Here is a 19,462-nt window from a genome sequence, read left to right as displayed (position 1 = left end):
TCAAGGCAAAGTGAAGGGAGGGGGACTAGGTTTAGGGCTAGGGCTCCCAAATAGAAGTGCATTTTTTCTATTTAAAGTTCTCCCCAGTGGTTAGCATTGGTGACAGAATTCTTCACTTCCTCACCAGAAGCCTTTCACTTCTCAGGGAGTACAAGCCACATTTCTCACACCATTTTATGGCAGCATCAGAGCTCTGAGTATGCTAAAAAGCCTTAATGGCTCTGGCCAGGCACACCAGGGGTCACCCCAACACCCTCATGACTTATTAAGGCTCAGCCCTGGGGTTTTTTTTTGCTGCCTGAGCTGTGCTGGAGGAGAGCTGGTTCCCAGCTCAGCCACGGTCTGGTGAGCTGGATCTCAACCCACAGTCTGGCTTCCATACTCAGCCTCAGACATCCCTCCCTACCTGGATATTGCTGTATGACTGGGATTCTTTGCTGGGCACAGTCAGTGTCTGAGTCTATCCTACCCTGAGCCTGTGCCCAGAGTGGTGAGGCCCCTGCCTGGCCATATGTTGGATTCCCTTGGCTTGCCTGGGGATCCTCTTTGGGATCTGCTGATTATCACCTTCCTCTGGGGAGCAGCTGGCCCTTGTTGATGGGCCCTTCTGATGGACCAGCCTTTACCTGAACTCTGATCCCTGCCCAGCACCAATTCTTTACTGTCCACTGGCCTCATAATGAATTCTCTTCCTTCCTGCTGGGGTTCATCAGGAACAGCCCAAAACCTCCATCATGCTCAGGTCCTCCTGCCTGTGTGATTTTCCAGGGGTGGCCTGCCACCCCCACAGTGATTTAGTCCCTCTTCAGCAAGTCCCTACAGATCCCAGAGCTGTGTAAGCACATGCCTTGCTTAGAGTGGAAGTGGGGAGGGGTGTTGTTAAGGCCCCGAGGGCACTAATTGGCCTAATGACCCTGGCCAGCATCACCAGTGGCCTCCAGCCACATCCAGGGGCTCTGTTTAAACTCAGAATCTTCCTACAGGAGAGATGGTGTTTAGCTTTACTGCATCTGGGTCTGGCTGTGGAGTCCTTTAATCCTGACTTTCACCTAAGGACTAATATTTTGCCAATGCCCCATCCCTGTGGACCTACATGCTGACCACTGTACCTGATCCTAATCCTGACCTGGGGATGGAATTCCTGGCTTAATGTCAGACCTGCCTTGTTGCTAAGATACCGCTTTATACTCCAGACTCTTGATTGGATCTGGCTGCACTTTCTGCTTCTGTTTTGCTTGGCTGCTGTGGGACCAGGTCCTTAGTGGAGAAATCAGGACAGATAATGTAGCCTGCTGGGTACATTATCTTCCTTGACTTTGGGTTCCTTTGTCCCTTAGGGAGTACCTGGCCTCTGGTAAGCAATGAGCAGATCCAGGTATAAGCATCTTGTGGCTTAAACACAATTTTGAGTGGCAAAGTCCTCTATTTGTTGGGGGAGGAATAAAAGGTAAGCACGGGGCTCAGCTGCATTCAGCTCTTGGTCTACTGGCAGGTTGATTTTGGGAGTTAACACGTCCTGGAATGGTTGTGTGTTCCTCTTCTTGCCATGAAGATTCAGCTGGGATGGTGTAAATTCTGTCCCTTTTCATCCCTGTCAGCACAGGGCTTACCCTGCCTCTCCCAGTGTGTGCCTGACTGCAGAGATGGGCAAATACCCATGTTGGTTGTGTGCAAGTCGGTGCTTTCAGGGCTTTTTTCTGTCCGCTGTGGAACTACATTTTAAAAGCAAAGGCAGAAAAACTGCAAGCCTATGGTTTCAAGCCCACAGAGCCAATTCTTGCAGTTTTGGAATGGTGGAAGCAGCCAGCTACAAGCTGTGAGAACAGTCATCCTACACCCAGACTACTGTTGTCTCCAAAACAGTGGTCAGCTGTGAATGTCTGCTGAAGAATGTAAAACCAGGATAAATCAACAGTGATGTTTAGGGTACTCCCATATCCAAACACTGCTCATTCATGCCTGTCTCCTGATATTTCTCTAATGTATTTCTCCTTTTGTTCTTTTTCCCCTGCTTTTTGGAGAGAAAAGGTACTCTGTTGCACTGAAACAGGTGTTTGTTTCTGGCCTAGGTAACTGTCACGACAATTGGTTATGGAGACAAAGTTCCCCAGACGTGGATTGGGAAGACAATAGCTTCCTGTTTTTCAGTATTTGCTATCTCTTTCTTTGCTCTGCCAGCGGTAAGTAGAGTTTGAATCTGTCTGACTTGGGTGCACAATTAGGTAATTTTAAATTGGTGCCTTTGGTAGGAAATAACCGGGTTGAATGTTGCTTCAGAATGTGCACACACACATCCCCAAGTGTGTGTTTGTGTGTATGGAAACACGAAGGAAGGACATCAACCTGTTGGGGTCATCCAGAGAGAGCCACTAAGATGCTCCAAGGGATGAAGCCCCTCTCCTATGAGGAAGGGCTGAGAGAATTGAGATTGTTCAGCCTGGAGAAAAGAAGGCTTTGGGGTGACCTAATTGCGGCCTTCAGTACCTGAAGGGAGCCCACAAGAAAGATGGAGAGAGAATATTTCCAAGGGCCTGGAGTGACAAGACAAGGGGGAATGGCTTCAAACTGTCAGAGAGTAAGTTTAGATTGGAATTAGGAAAAAATTCTTCCCTATGAGGGTGGTGAGGCCCTGGCACAGGTTGCCCAGAGAAGCTGTGGGTGGAAGTGTTCAAGGTCAGGTTGGATGGGGCTCTGAGCAACCTGGTCTAGTGGAAGGTGTCCCTCTCCAGGGATTGGAACTGGATGACCTTTAAGGTCCCTTCAACCCAAGTGATTCTATGATTCTGTGAATGAAGCTGCTGTATCTTTACAGCAGTTGTTTTAGATAAAGGTGGGACATTTGAAAAATCATGATTTTTCTTTTTCTCAGAAAGTCTTTTATAAAATGTCTGTTTCTTTCATATGCTAAGTATTTGATTTAGGTATGTGAAGCCATATTGGAGTCTGATTAGGAATTTTGGATATATTTAGGGTATTTTGGGGTCCGGTTTTGCCCTGAAAGTACAGCAAAAGCAACGTCAGAAGCATTTCAACAGACAAATCCCAGCTGCAGCTTCCCTAATTCAGGTAAGGCCCCTAACAGTAAAATACGTAGGAGTTTATTGGAGAAGGAGTGTGGCCTAGTAGTTCAAATACTGAGAATCATGGTTCCTAGATTTTATTATAAATCTATAACTTGTGTTTAACCACTTAGTCATTTTGATCCACTTTAGTCACTAGAGAAAATTAGATAATTGCCTGTACTCCATCTCTAGGTGTGCTAACCTGATATTCACAGGCATAAGGACCCTAACTGGACACAATGAGTATATGTGGTGAAATAGTAAAAAAAAAATAAATAAAAAAATCTTCATTATAATATTTAATTCATAACTTCCTTTTTATATTCTCTTAGGTCCTGTGCATCTGCGAAATCCTGAGGTGGTGAATGCGTGTACAAACACATGTAAACACACACCTCTGTTTAGACAAATGCCCCAGGATAAGTCTGTATGCTAATATAACAAATACAGTAGCATGGTGCACAAATATTGAACGTGGCACAGTGAAGGAAAAAGGAAGCAGCAGAATCCAGTGATGCTTGTGGGGATTCACTTCTATGAGGGTTGTTTTGTCTTGATCCCCCCCCCCCCCCACATGCTGTGGGCAGGGAGAGATCCCAGCTCCTAGGGAGAGTGCACCGAGGAGTGTCCTGAAGATCACTGTGTAATGCGTGGAGCTGTCCTGGTGCAAACTACATTCACCACGGTTATGTAGAGGGAGGAGTGTATTTTATTAGTTACGGTGTTGTGGTACAGCACCATGACTGCAGTCAGACCCCTTTGCAGCTTGTTTACCTCGACTGAAAGTTTTGTTGTCAGTTCGATTTGCAGCAAAATCTGACTTACCTGCCCCAACAGTGGCTGCTTATTCACTGCGATTGTTGGGTTTGGGTTTCATTGCAGACTCTGTGGCGGTGCTACGCAGCAGAGAAATCCTGCAGTTCCACAGCGACGTGGAAGATCTATGTTACACCCCCAGCGCAAAATCCCAAAAAGTCAGCAGCGCCATCTAGCCCTAGTCTGAGAAAACAGGTAACGGAGGATGGGCAGAGCTCGGTTCTGTGCTTGCTTTTAAATCTCAGTGGAATAACTTGCCAAAAGCCTCGCGAAGTGAGTGAAGAATCTGGACAGCTGAAACACGCTTGATTGTTTTCCTCATGCCACAGCGCGATTGGCTGCGTTTTCCTTAAAAATATTTCTGAGGGAACTTTAAAATGCCTTGGTGGTCAGACAGGTGCCAATTCTCCATTGTTTTATCCCCTCTGAAGTCTCCTACGTTCTCAAAGGGTACTGTAAAGTAATGATGTGTTCGTTTTGCATAGTAGTTCATACAAGAAGAAAGGAGAAAGATAGTTTAAAAACTTATGTTCACATTCAACCTGTGGCTGACAAGTAGCTGTGCTTTCCTGAAGTACTCCGTGGTACTTGTATTTGGGGCTGAGTGTAGAAATTAGGGCAGATTCCTGAGTTTTGGGTGCAGTAAAGTGGAACAGTGTTTGCCCACACAGGTGGGGTTGCCCAAACACAGTCCTGTAGTTGCACTGCCAAGCTTGCCCAGCCTTCAGCACCCCGGCCAGAAAGGCAGAGGTCTGCAGCAGTTTGAGCTCAGAGGCTCAGGGTTTCTCAAATGGTGTTGGAGGCCTGGTTTTAGGCAGTGAAATGCCACTGCTGCCTGTTGCCCCGGGGAGAAGGGCAGTACAATTTCACATGGAGAAGGCTGTAAGGGCATGATGTGTGTGCACGTATGTGTTGTGTCACAGCAGTGTGACCTGCTCGGTATCGAGCAGAGTGTGACTTTGCCATGACTTTGCTTTGTCATAACTGGAGACAGAAAAAACAGGAGGAAAGGGGTAAAGCTGAAGTAAGGCTCCTTTGTAAGTGGTGCTGAACAGCAAACAGTCAATGGTTTGAGAGCTGAAAAAAATAGATGGTATTTTCCCTCTGTTTTCTCTATTTAGAGGAATTTCCCAAACATATTAAACCTGAACCTCCCTGTGAACTGCTAATCCTAATTTAAGAACTAAGCCATGGTTCTTTCATCTCTTACCAAAGGCTCATCTTCTCTTATGTTGATCTAAACCTTAATTTTTTTGGTTTTAAGTGCCAATTTTAGGACATTTATTAGGCTTCGAAAATCAGGAGAACTGTATGGAGGCAGGAGGAGGAATTTATCTTCCCCTGATGTGCATAAGTTGGCCTTTTTGGTAAAAGGTGAATTTTATTTCAGTTGAAAAAGCTGCACAGGGCCTAGTTCACAGTTCAAAGTCTATGGGTATGTTTAATTAAAGCTTTAGAAAGATGATACAGCCAAGCTGATGTGTACTTAAGTGGTTAGTATTTTGTATGCCTTGAGTTTTGGTACTTGAGACCTGATTTTTCAAAATGTGTTGGGCATCTTCTCCTGAGAATCAATTCTTACGAGATTTTAGTTGATAATTCGGAATCAGATATTTTGAAGACTAAGGTTCTAACCCTTTCACTTAATTTCAATTTCATTATTTAAATAAAAAACATACAACCTCAAGTAAATTTACTGCATCCTGAGGGTCACGGGTGTACCTGTCTGTGTTTGATAACATCTTCTGATATAATTCCATTTCTACCACCACAGGCTAGAAGATACAAAAGAAAAGGGAAGCTAGGATGTGGTAATGGTTCTGCACCTGCAATAAACCCAGGAGAAAATGCCTTGTCTGTTCCACAGATCACTTATGATCACGTTGATGAACAAGAGCACAAAAAAGATGTATCTTTCTACATTGATGAACCTAGAGGTAATTTACATTGACTTTAGCTTTTTTTTTTTTTTTAAGAGATGATGTTAGAAAGAACTGACATGCTGAAGGGAAAATTTCTCAACTAATCAGTAAAGCAAGATGCCTCCAAACAATGATTGCATAACAAAAGTAGGAAGACACAGATTTAGATACATATGGTGTGAATATCAAGATCTTTCTTTGTTTACCAAATTTAAATCAATTAAAATGTCAACTATATTGTTAATTCTCCTTTTTTGAATTATTTCAGAATGTATGGAAAGCTTCCTCAAATCTACCCCACCTTTAAACTTTATCTCACAGAGAATCTGAAGGAAGGAAAAATAAACCAGGAAAAATATTTTTACTTTTTTTACACCCTCTTGAACATTGTGCAAACAAATTGTGATAGGAACAGCTAAGCATTTTTATGCCTATATCAACCAATAGGTTTTTATAAATGGGATTTTTTTTTGCTTCATTTAAAATATTGTATGTTTCTATAAATGACGGGTGTATTTCAACCTGAAAACTGATTGAATTTCAGTGCTGAGTTAGGATAGTTGCTTTGTTTGTAAAATTCTTACTTTTAATTAAGTTTGTAATGGAAATGTGCATGTGAAATGGTATTGTTTACTATAAAAGAAGATTTTCTGGAAAGCTAGTTTTTCCACTTCTGTGTTGATGTCCTTTGTCTGATGGGGTTGGGGATCTGTTCTGGATCTGCTAAAAGGGAGAATGTTTCCTTGTAGTCTGAGTTATGTTCCATACCTAGAGGCATACAAAGCCTTGCCAAGTTTACTGAGTTATCCAAAGATGCTGGCCCTAGTCTAGGGTGTGTTATGTCATGATTTGAGTTAGGTTTTCATTTGTCTTTGATAAACCTGAACATCAGCTCTGTATGAAATTGCTGCTCTTACATCACATTGAAGCTGACACAAAACTTCAGCCTGGACAGAGTATGGTTGTAGTCTTGACACGAAGGTTTATTTAATAAAAAGTACTTCAAATATTTTTGCCCCCCAAAAGGGAACATGTGGTGTCTTCTTGTACTGAACACAATCAAAAGTGGGAGTTTCACTGGGTTGCTCTGACTTTATAGAGTTGCTAGATTGTCAGTGCAACCTGTGTCATCCATGCTGGAGCAGTCAGATGTGGAATAGCAGGAATCTGAGAGCTGTGGCATATTGAGGTGCATCTGTAAGGGACAGGGACATCTGGCTTTCACAGGGAGACCTTCAAGAGGTTTCATGCAATTGATAGCCATGAAGGGCCACTGCAGAAAGGAGAGCTTTCCTTCCACTGATGGAAGTTTCCATTCCCCCTTATGCTCTTCCTTGTGTTTTATGCTCTGCTGTAAATGTCTAACCTGTTACTTTGAGGTCAGGTTGCTTTTCAGCAATTGTGGTATTTTAATTGTTGTTTGGTACTGGTGGTGCTTTTATGGGTTCTGGGAAAGGGGGTGAAGGGTGTGATATTTATAAATGACATGTCTCAGAATACTGTGTTCATTTTCAGCATTTATTGAAGCAGTGCAGCTTCCCTTGCAGATTTCACTGAGTGTATTTTGATATTTTGATATCAGTCAGTGCTGGACAGAAGGAGCAAAGTGTTGTGTAATTTGTAACAGCACTGTAGACCATAAGATGTTGAGGACTATGTTGGCTGCATTCAGGACTCTGGCAGTGTACGTTTATTCACTAAAGCTTTGTTCTCTGAATGGTCATAATTAATCTGAGCAAAGCTCTTCATCACAGGAAAGGGGGTAAAAAGACAAGCCTGTATCTCTTCCTGCTTGGTAACAGGAAAATGAAAGAATTTTCCCCCCTTCTTCTGAAAATGTTTTCTTATTTTACTTTTAAGCTGGTCTAAGTTATTCTTGTTGTGAGAGACAGCCATGCATATTATTCCCTTACTGATTAAGTTTTATCTATTTTTTATTTTCTTTCACTTTTTGCCTTAGCCAGTGTCAGGGGTAAATCACACTTAATTTGATTTTTCTGATTCATTCCTTCTGTTGCAAAGCTTCCAGGAATGTAGTTGGCAAACACAATTGCTCAATTGACTGAACATTCTTGACACCTCTAAAAAGTTTAAACCTGATTTCTCGCAGTGAAGTTCTCCTTGCCAGAATTAATAGGCTTCTGTTCTTGGAAACTGGAAGTACTAGGTTTCAAGCCTGTAAATGGGGTTATTTTTTTTTTCCTCTCAAAGCTGAAAGTAGAAAAGACAGAGAAAATAATAATAATAAAAAAGGTAATTGAAAAGAGCTATGATAGCTTCTATTTGAGTGTTGCTATAGTGGAATATTTTATCCATTGGTTGTGCTGGATATTTTACAGATGATGGTGAACTTAGTTGTTGAATTAGATCACATTTACTATATCACTTTTCACTAAGAGGAACAGAGCTATTGCTTTAAAACAGCTCTTCTATTCTGCTACTGGGGTCAGATGTGAGAGGGACTGTAGGAAGGCATGAAACAAATGCCTGTCAAGTGCAGGCAACAGAAAATTCCTTGTTTCCTTGCAGAAATAGATTGAAATATAGTTAAAATATCCTTGATAAATGAGGAATTTACCTTAATCCAGGAACTGCATTATGTATGTGCACCTTTTTTCATGCAAATAAAATTTTTCTTATGAAATCTTTTTCATGTTTCCATGTCCACCCAGAATCCTCTTGGCTTGCTCAAAACTTGCTTAGGAGGCATATCTTTCCAAGCTGGGCAAAAATGCTTTCCTTTTTTGTACAAAGAAGGTTTTAGAAAAGGGAAATCTTAAAAATAATGTTGATCATGTGTTTTATGAGATACTTGTGTATATGGAATAAAAACCAGGTAGTGGATAGTGCATAATATAGAAATAAAATCTTTGCTCACCAAAACCAGTGGAACTTTGAAACAAATGCTTGATAACCTAACAGGAAAACAGCCCCTGATTTCTGCACCATGCATGGGGTTCTGGATGTGACTGATTTAGGGTGCTCTGTAACACTAAGAGCTTGACCATTCTTACAGACATGGAAAGGCCAAAATCTTCCACAATAATAGTTTCCTTGTTTGAAGTCAAACCTCTCACAATTTCTTTTTATAAAGAAATTAATAAGGAACAACTCATGCAAACATAGATTTTTAGAAAAACAGTTCTAGAACATGTGATGTGAAATCAGAGAATTGTCATAGAATGGTTTGTGTTGGAAGGGAAGATCATCCAGTTCTAGGCCATCTGCCATGGGCATGGACACCTTCCACTGGACCAGGTTGCTCCAAAGTCCATCCAGCCTGTCCTTGAACACTCCCAGGGATGGGGCAGCCACAGCTTCTCTGGGCAACCTGTGCCAGGGCCTCCCCACCCTCACAACAAAGAATTTCTTACTAATATCTAATCTGAATATCTCCTTTCTTGGTTTAAAACCTTTCCCCCTTGTACTATTGCTGTCTGCCATATAAAAAGTGTTTTTACAAGCCCCCTTTAGGTACTGGAAGGCCACAATGAGATCAGCCTGGAGCCTCCTCTTCTCCAGACTGACCAACACCAACTCTCTCAGCCTGTCCTCACAGGAGAGGTGCTCCAGCCCTCAGAGTGTCTTTGAGATCTTCTAGTGCAGGTTTTTTTTTTTCCCCATGCATAACTTCTGCTTCTGCTGAGGAACTGTTTCATACCAGGGCGTCTGGTTTAATATTTTCATCCTCACTTGAGTTTATATCCATAGGGAGTCTTGAAATCGATCTTCACCTGTACTTTTGTCATCCATTGTGTATGTACTCCCCTGCAGCAGAGTCATTTATTAGGATGACAAGACATGTATGAGCACTCTGGCATCTTTAATGTTCCTGTAAGCTTTAAAAAAGGCACTTAAGTGAGTGGCAGGTCATAGAGACCGATCCATATAGAAGGAAAATAAAATTTTGGTGTAACTGAATTTTTTCTATATGCATTTTGAGCTTCCTCTTCAAATAACAGCTATTCAATGCAATGTATGCTTCACAAAATGAACCAAATAGCTGTTTCATAATGCTTTTTATTAGGGAGGAAAAAAATTATAGAAATTTGAAAGTTTTTAGACCTTGAACATCAGCCTCCTGGGACAACTCCAGCAGATGGAATATATTATTTGCTGTCAGCTATTGTAGGTTGTATACACAACTCATTATTGTTAAATTTGTCAAAGTCACAAGACTCTCACAGTGATAAATCTCTGCTGGGCTAAAAATAAATTTCCCTGTTTATCACTGTGCTTTTCTGTTTGCATTTTGGAGTTTCTTGTATGCTGGTGCATGTGCAGTTTGAAGCAAAACTTCACAGGAGTAACTTTTTACCAGGAAGGAGGAGAGAACTGTGATTTTCTATGACCCCCTTAACTTTGTAAGCCCTCTCATATAAAGTGTGTAATAGTGTTAATGTTGATTTATTCTGTCTGTAATGCTAATTTAGATGCTGACATTCCAGCATTCACCTATCTAGTAATACACTGGTTGTTCCTAGAAACTGATTGCATTTCCCCTTGGGAAAAAGGGCTGCTTTCCCTTAATGGTGTAGATGGATTACAATCTGCAGTACATACAAAGAAGCAAACATTTTAAATGAAGTGAATTCATAGATTCCAGTGCTGACAAGCTGAGGGAAAGGTGAGGAAAAACATATGGCTAAAATTAACAGAATAAAGCAAACACCAAAGTTTTTGAGGGTCTACATGACTGTCAGTAAGTCAGAAAAGCATAAATATAGAGATATGCTCCAAATCAGCAGTAGAAGGTATTCAGATACCATGCTTCTGAAAAACATCATGCTCTTAGGAAGGTGAGTTTAGCAGATGCTGGTGGCTTTGCAGTGAGAATTTGTGTTCAGCATACAGCTGTTCAGCTTCTGCATTTGTCAGTCAGCTCAGTACTTGTACTAATGGTACTTTCCTGTAAGAGTTGTGGAAACACCTCTTTGCCTTTACCAGAAAGTTTTCAGTCTTTACTGTTTCAGCCCTGGCTGTTCTGAGTGAGAACATTCAGTGAATTCTGTGGTTTATCTTGCATGGCCAAAGTGGATGGTAGGACCGGGTGTGGGGGATGGTGTGAGGGGAGATGGAGGAAGAGAACAGCTGCCTCTGCCAAAATCACTCTTGCTTCTGATTAAATCTGGCAGCTTTGGAGGTTTAAAAAATTATTTTTGTTCTGCACTTATTCAGCTCCCCATTGTGCTTGATTTAAGACCAGAGTTTGGATCACTGGTCACACCAGACTCGAGCAGGGACTTTGTACCAGATGTTCCCAAAGACCATGGGAGTGTATAGTGAGAGAAGATATTTGCAGCTCCCTCAAAGTTTTTCTAGACACTATATCAGCACAGCAGTGAGAAAAAAATAATCATGAGTTGCAAAAGAGGGCATACCCCAGATGTTTTGCTGCCAAAATGAATATTTCAGATAACTTTAAAAACATTAAAAATGTAGAAAATTACAGAAGCAAATAAATTATATCTGAGTCAACGTGTTGAGTAATAATAATAAAAGAGGCAGCTTTTTAAAATGAGATTAAATTGTCCTCATAAATTGTAAAGATTTTGGTCAGCTGTTTCATGGAACTGATGTGGCCCTGGTAGTTTTTGCTCTTGGATCCAGAATATACAATCTTGCTGTGTAAGGCTCTGGGCAAGAGAAAGAAGGAAGACAGTCCAAGACCCTGTCATTGGGGTGTCAAGGGAGAGTTCTACTCTTGGTGATCAAGTCAAGAAATAGGTTTCTCTTTTGTTATGTCTGAGCAACCAGCAGGTTCTTCTCACAATACAGGACCGTGTGTGTTTTCCTGGCATCTGTAGTGGAAGAACCTATTACTGAGCTAGGTCCTCTGTAGCCTTGGTCCAGAAGGTTGGACAGTACCATGAAACAATTGACTTAGCCAGCCTTGGGAAAAGCAGAGAAATGAAACAGGGTTATTGGACTTCAAGAATGGAAAGTCAAAGATAATAGCTAAGGTATGGTAGAAAGCAAGATTAAGAAGTGTTAGAGTTGTCTATACATATATGAGTATGCACATGGTATAAAAATAGAATTAGAATTTAGTGCTAGAATAACTGAAATCTTGGTCTAATCACTATTAGTCCAGATCTAATTGTTACTAAAAAGAATCAAATGCAATATTTTTTTTTCTGTAATTAAAAAGTTGCAATAATAGTAGAAATACAATTAAACCTGTAAAATCTACTTTTTAATTTCTGTCCATTTTCCTGGTATTTATGCTCCTCCCGTTCCTAAAGTATCACTGCAGGCAGAGCAGGGGAAGTGGTACAATGAGTTGTTGAAATCTTGTGTCCTTAACAGGAAGGAATATGAAGTTTGTGGTGACAGTTTCTTCTTTCTCTCCTGGGATCCACTTGGGGTCACTTAAAAATGTTTCCTAATACGTTTTTACATATTTTTTCATTGCTGTGCAGCTCCAGGTTTTAGCTGAATTTACTATATATGTTCTCTTTCATGTGTGTGAAATAGTATTTCTTTGTTCTCTGTTACCCTTAAAACCGATTTTGTCCTGCTCCAGGACTGCATTTTTGTTTTAACTGACCATTAGTGAATTGTTTAGAACTGTGGGTCTCCAGTGCCAAGCCTGTGCCCCATCTCTTATCTCATGCCTGTACTCGTACACTGCATCCTGTGTTTCCACTTCTCAAGGCCTCTGATATTCTACCCAGCGTGTATTTCTGTAAACTGTGTCATTATTTAGTTGTAAATATCTCATCCTACTGAAATAACTGCTGGAGATAGGGAAGTATGGTTGTGCAACACAAAGATAAACAAAAGTAAAACAAGCTAGATACAGACACCTGCTCAATTAGAAAATTGCTGTCACAGTTAAATCACTTAATGTCAGTCCAGGGAAGGTCTGGACAGAGCAGGCTGGAGAAGCTTTATTCCTGAGGTCTTGCAAACTGAGTACAAACCTTAGGCTCTGTTACTAGCAGTGCTAAGACAACACAGAATAATGCAGGAGATGTAAGAGCTCCATAGTGAATTCACATAAATATCCCAAGCTACGACTTTTGCAAAACATAGGAAAGATGAGAACAATCTGGATAAATTGTGAGCTTTTTCTTAATGGCCTAAACTTGAGATGAGAATCTGTGCAGAGTGGAAGTTTGACCCAATTACTAACCACAAAATATGAAGACAGCAATGACAGGGAACAGTTAATACTTTTTTTGTTTTCACTGAAAAGTAACACTGAATTTGCTAAAACTGGCACTACAAGTTGTCACTTGCTATTATTTGGCTAATGATTCGGTGAGGAGCAAATCAAGTTAGAAGAGAAGAGAAAGGACTGGACAAGATACACTGAAGTCAGGTTGGTTTAAATTATCTGGGCTTGGAAATTAGGCAGCTGAGGAGTAAGGGAGAGATCAGCAAGAACCTGAGAGCCACTAACAGCAGTGATAGGAGGCTGGGGAGATGCAGGGGGCTGTGAAAAGGCACACAGCATGTGCTTTGAAATGAAGGGAAGGAGGAATTTCCTTGACAACTAAGGGTACAATCACCGTCTCCCAGGAGCAGTTGTGAGATGTTTTCAGTTTTAGAGCTGGGCTCTGAATTTGAAGGGTGGGTCCTGAGATAAGATGGCAAGCACCTAGCCCAGTGCTGGTGGTGCAGATGACAGGATACCCATGGAAGGGAAAGGCCAGCAGCAGTTTTCTGTCCTGGCACTGTCGTGCAGGAGCAATTCCTGGATGTCTTCCATTTTTGAAAAATAATTGCTAAAAAATTGTTGAAATCTTTGAAAAATAATATTGATTTACATATACAATGATTTTCAAATAAAAACCTATAGTTAATATGTTATATGAGGCATTTTACATTTACATCTGAAGAAATTTAAAATACAAAATGTCTGTCCAACTAGAACCATTTACAGTTGCTTTGCATTGCATAGTAAGTCAAAGGAGATGATACATGTAATCTCAATAAGGGTTATATATAGGATACCTAAATCTAAGCAGATTGATGTGTAATTAGATGTAAGTGTTAACATTTAAGTCTAAATAGATATCTAGTCTAAATAGATTTTCTATACAATAAGTGTTAATACATAATCTAAATACAAGTGTAAGCAGACACAGGCTAAATAGATACAGAAGTGTAAACATACAAGTGTGATATGAGATAAGGCTGAATAGATAAGCTATACAATTATAAAATCAAATATATGTAAATATGTCTATGTCTAAATAGATCTAAGTGAAAATAGGTAAGGCATGTGAAATGCAATTAAGTAGCTGTATAAGTGTAAATGTCTCTGCTAGAGAAGGGTGTTAAAACCCTGTTTTGTAGAAAGGACCACCCTCATATCTTTTTTGCGTCCCCCCTCATCTCTCCTGCAATGTTTCCCCTTCCCTTTACTCCAGGTGCAGAGGTGGGGGCTGTGGGCAGGGGGATGTGCTGTGCTGCTCTGGCCTGGGGCAACCCCAGGGGGGGCCAGTGAGGATGATGATGGGGCAGGTCTTGCTGTGGGCAGAGGCTTTAGCTTTCAGGGGCTGCCTGGTGTCCGTGCTGGAGGGAGCTGGTGAAGGGGAACTGGCTGAGTTGGTCTATCAAGGACCAGTGCTGAGATTATCTGATAAGAGTTAGGGGGAGCATCTTGTGCATGCTTGAATATGGAGTTTAGCATGGCCCAAGAAGGATGCCAAGGGATGAGCCATGTGCCAAAGGGCAACACAGGAGAGGGGAGCAGAGCGAGCGCTGGAGGAGGTGAGTCAGTGTGGAATGTCAGAGGGAAGATGCAACTGGTGGTTGTATGAGGAGCTTATAGAGTGTTTCTTTAATTAATATGAGCATGCAGCACAGTGAGTGAAGTAGGATATAAGCACCGGAGGTATTCTGGCATGGTGAGCCATGGGATGAAGCTGCTTTCCTTGACAACTAAAGGTACAATCATCCTCTGTCAGGAGCAGCTGTGAGGTGTTTTCAGTTTTGGATCAGGGCTCTGAATTTCAAGAGTGGCTCCTGAGAGAGGATGACAGTACCTTTCCTTGTGAAGGAAAACACTTAACCCCTGTGTTGGATGTACAGATGATAAGCTGCCTGGGAGATGTAAAGTCCATCAACAACTTTCTGTTCTGTCACCTTTTATGTGGGAGCAATCCCTGGAGGTATTCAGTTTTGGAACGCGGCTCCAAGAGAAGGAGGAATTTAAAAAGAAAAAAACAAATCCACCAAAAAAAAAAAAAGAGAGAGAAAAGAAAAACAACCAAAAAAAACCCCAAACCCAAAAATAATTAAAAAAAAAACAAACCGCACAAACAAACCAGTCAGTAAGAAGGAAATAAGTAACAGGGAGCATGAATTAGTCAAGAGTAATTATGCCAGATTGGTCTTTTTTTTTTTTTTCTGTGACAATGTGCATTTCAAACAGGAGAGAAGCAGAAGACAATTTCCATACTGATTTGTCACTCTTTCCTGTATCATCTTTGTATGGGCATTAACAACAGTATCTGGATTACAGCCTAGAAAGCTAGCTTAGGCTACTGTAAGACAGATGAAACTTGTTGGAATGTGATACTTGACAAAATATTTACCAGCAGTTCACTGTTGAAATGACAAATACATTTATTTCAAGAGGTTTTTGGTTCTTGGTGCTATCAAATAAGCCTATCAGTGGGCCAGATCATGGATTAGAGTGGAATTTTTATTCAATATGCAGTTGGTATTGACCTAGAAGTGGCTGAGAGCACTTTGGAAGACAGCCTGTGGATGCTTGTGCAATTGGCTCCTGCCTTGCATTCCCCTGCTAATCCTGTGTCACTATTTCCCTGCAGTGATCTGTCTCCATACTTTTGATATCAAGCAGCTGCTTGACTTGATCTCTGTTCTATTAACCAGCTGTTTATGGTACATGATGCCACAGTGTGGAAGACATAACTCACCACTTAACCCTGAGGGATGTGTTGAGCTCAAATCAGCCCTTGTAGCAGAGCCAGCACAGCATTGCACTGCAGCACCTGCCCTGCTTGAGGTTCCATGATCCAAATAATTTTGGAGAAGCAAAAGACTAGGAAAGAAAAAGTAGGAGAGTAGGGAAAAAAAAAATTAGATTTAAAGCTTCCCTTTTTATGGAGAGCTTGAACCCTGGTTAAGACCATGATTTTCTAATTAGTCAAGTATCTTTGATATTAAAAATTGTCATGCAGATTGTGCAGTAGGGAATGGGGAACTAATACATAAATGAAGGTTGTCTCGGGAAACAGTCTATGAAACTTTGAAAACCAGAGATAAGAATGTGCTACACAATTTGGATTTTTCTTATTACTGCAGAATTTCATCTCTTGTTAAAGGTTTCAGAGTCTCACACAGTCTTACTCCAGTGTGGCCTAGGATATGGAATATGTGGTCTAACGTGCCAAAGACCAAACTTCAAACACCAGTAATTTAATTTCAAAATGCAAGGTACGTCTCCATGCGATCCAGTGTGTGAAGGACCAGGAATCACGGGGAAAATCTCAGAAGTGGAAAAAGATGTACAGTGATTGAAAGGACTTTATGATACAGACTTTACAGTTATTATGTGTATACACATTGTATGCTTCCCCAGAATTTATATTTCCCGGGCATGTCCCGGCCTGTTCGCCTCCCTGCTCCTCTGTTTCTCTGCCGATTGGCTGGAGAAGTTGCAGAGAGGGGACAGCCTCCATTCGCCCCTTCTCTGCCCGGTTCCTCCCTCTTTTGCCCGTGTCCCTATCCTGGTTTGTCCCCCGCTTGTCTGTCTCATGCTCCGCCCTATGTTCTGGCCCTTTCCCCTCCCGAGCTGATAAAAGACCGGGTGCACGCGTGAATAAAGCATTCTACCTGCATCCCACCCTCGTGTCCGGGACCCGTGCTGTGCCATGGTCCCATCCTCCCCTTTTGGACTGCGGCACCAGTGCATGAGAAGAGGGAAATGGGAGGCAGGGGGACCCCCAGCCAGCATTTAGGACAGTTCTCATTCAGTTCTCATGGCTGGGCTTCGCAAACGAAGATCTGGGAAGGCTCTATCCACGTTTGTTACAGGCACGTTGGTGACTTATGAGGCCGATACGAGACAGACATATCCGATTGCAAAAGGCACAGCAGAAAGATTCCTTAGATGGTGTATTCTGCAGAACACGGTTCTTTCTGCGTTGCCTTTTCTCCTCGAGGGTGATCCTGCGTGTGTTCTCAAAGGAGACAGCTGCGTTATAGATGGTGTTTCTCCAGGCCTCCCGATTTGAGGCCAGAGTAGACCAGTTATGGTGATCAATATGGCTGAGGCTGAGATGTTGTTTCAGGGAGTCCTTGTATCTTTTCTTCGGGGCTCCTCTCATGCGGCAGCTGGTGGCAAGTTCACCATAAAGCAGGATCTTAGGGAGGCGGTGGTTGGTCCTTCATCCTGGAGACGTGCCCTGCCCAGCGCAGCTGTGTTCTCATCAACATGGCTTCTATACTTGTGACTGCTGCTTGCTCTAGAACAGATGTATTGGTCACATAATCTGACCAGTGGATGTTTAGGATTGTGCGGAGGCAGCGTTGATGGAAACGTTCTGGGAGACGCAGGTGGTGGCGGTAGATGACCCATGATTCGGAACCATACAAGAGAGTAGACAGCACTATGGCTCTGTAAACACTGATCTTGGTACTTTTCTTCAAGTGTTTATTACGTCTGAAGGCCCACACTAAGACCTTAAACCATTTAGGACAGTGGTGACGTGCATATTGCAGTACTGTAGACAGAGAGGTTTTCCATTGCAGCTCCCTGGTGACTGTAGGGAAGTGAAGGCATTTTGAGCCAACATGGTGTCTTCTCACTGAAGGTGAGAAGCAGGTACTTCATCTCATAGATGGGAATAAGGCCAACTTTTTGTATTCCCTCCCTTTTTGCATGTATACTGGTTTCTCAAAGCCAAAAATTGTCAGCTTTTTCCTTTTCCACAAGAGAAGCAGGGGCAGCTAAAGAAACTGTTAAAGTGAGAACGTAAGACAATGACAAAGCTCCAGCGTGTCGTAGTGGGCTGTTAGACTGCGATGGAAACCCTGTTTTGGGGTTGAGGCTGTGTGTCAAAGGCTCATCTCCTGCTGAGGAGGGAGGGCTGCATGAGTCAGTGTTCCTGGATTCCATGCTGAGCTCTGTTACTGATTCCCTGTGTGACCTTGGGCAGACAATTAACTCACTGTGCTTCGGTTGCATCATCTCTTAAATGAATAAAAGTCTTGTCTCTGTCACAGAGATATTGTGAGTCTTAATTGTTTATGAAGTGTTTTTAGGCTGACACAGCATTACAGAAGTGAAGAATGCTATTAGTCAATGCAGTATTAAACATAGGCCTGCACATTTGTTTATCGTTAGCATAAACAAGGAGGAGTGGTAATCAGGAATGTCAGCTTTTGCAAGAGGAGAAGCTGATTTTTGTAGAAAATGTACTGAATGCTCCGTGGGGTAAAGATGATGTGATTTAATCTAGAATGTAAAGCTACTTTTTAGCCACAAAAATTTGTTTTTTCTGATGGAAATGACAAAACATTATTCTTGGAGATCAGGGCATCATGTTAAAAAAATTATGACTTTTTAACTGGTTTTACTTCAGTGTTGGAGTAGTAAATATACTTTTACTACTCCTTAAAATACACTTCATTTTGAATAAGTGAATTAATGTCTTGAAAAGTATGTATTTTACTTCCTTAACTTGTATGTCAGCTGGGAAAGCTGAAAAGATTCCATAATTAGAAGCAAAATAAACACTGGCCCTTTGGGGGGATGGGTGATGTCTATATATATGCATCACTGGCCATTAGTTAAAAAATGAAGAAGACTGGGTATACCCGTTTTTGTTTGTTTGTTTTGCTCCCTTTTTAACTAGCCAGGTGTTAGCCTCTCTGTAAACAATTCTACTTTGCTTGATATATCTCTTTATGTAGCATGCTGTTTGCAGTCTTATAGAAAATGCTTGGAAAATAATTTTGATATACAGGTATATATGCTGTTCTTCCCAGATTTCCCCAACCACAAATCCATGGGAATATTTGCCTTGGAAAGCATTTGGAAATTCTGTGCTTTGGAAATTCTTCCTTGCACCACTCAAAGTAAATGCTGTGATGGAAAATCTGACCTGTCAGTTTGCCTAAGGATAAATGCACAAGGGACTTTAACATCTTTATTGCAGTTTAATCCTGTCAGGTGTGAAAAAAATCTGTATGTCTGAGTATAAATAGAAGGAGAGAAGTCTAACAAAATCTTGTTTCAACCTCTATACATGGTAAAAACTTTTCTGCCCTTTGTGAAATGGAGTGATGGGGCATAAAGGTGATGCCAGTGTTGCACTGAGCCATGATCTGGTTTAGTGACGCTTTAACATTTTCTTGTTTTATTTCTACTTACTTCAATAGAAAGCAGTATATACAGTGAGAATGGCTGTGGTTTAGGATTTACAGCACTGGGGTAAAGAAGATTTTTATTTTTATTTTTATTATTATTATTATTATTATTATTATTATTATTATTATTTTAAGCTGCTTCTTCTTAATTGTTATCTGCATTAAGATCTGACAGACGAGGTGAAAAGAATTAGTTGCTCTGAAGACTGTCCACAGTCTCTGTTAGTTATGAAAACCTAGGAAAATGGATGCTGCACCAAGAGTCTGCCAGTTAGAGTTAGTCAGAACTCTTGAGAGTGTTTTTCA

At 41.4% G+C, this 19,462-nt stretch overlaps 1 protein-coding gene across 1 annotated transcript in view; it reads left to right on the top strand.

Moving 5' to 3' along the window:
- LOC113985260 (potassium voltage-gated channel subfamily KQT member 1-like) overlaps window positions 1-19,462 on the top strand; it is a 278,155-nt gene that overhangs the window by 51,339 nt on the left and 207,354 nt on the right. The window contains exons 7-10 of the mRNA XM_039383283.1: window positions 2,070-2,180; window positions 2,971-3,066; window positions 3,945-4,073; window positions 5,653-5,815. Of these exons, the coding sequence (XP_039239217.1) occupies window positions 2,070-2,180; window positions 2,971-3,066; window positions 3,945-4,073; window positions 5,653-5,815 (499 nt within the window). The remainder of the gene's footprint in view (window positions 1-2,069; window positions 2,181-2,970; window positions 3,067-3,944; window positions 4,074-5,652; window positions 5,816-19,462) is intronic.

The sequence above is a fragment of the Pipra filicauda genome, unplaced genomic scaffold, assembly GCF_003945595.2.
Source record: "Pipra filicauda isolate LSUMZ 115617 unplaced genomic scaffold, ASM394559v2 scaffold300_size901280_pilon, whole genome shotgun sequence".
In the NCBI taxonomy this organism is placed as follows: domain Eukaryota; kingdom Metazoa; phylum Chordata; class Aves; order Passeriformes; family Pipridae; genus Pipra; species Pipra filicauda.
The sequence above is the reverse complement of the archived record's forward strand: the minus strand, read 5'-3'. Positions and strand labels throughout refer to the sequence as shown.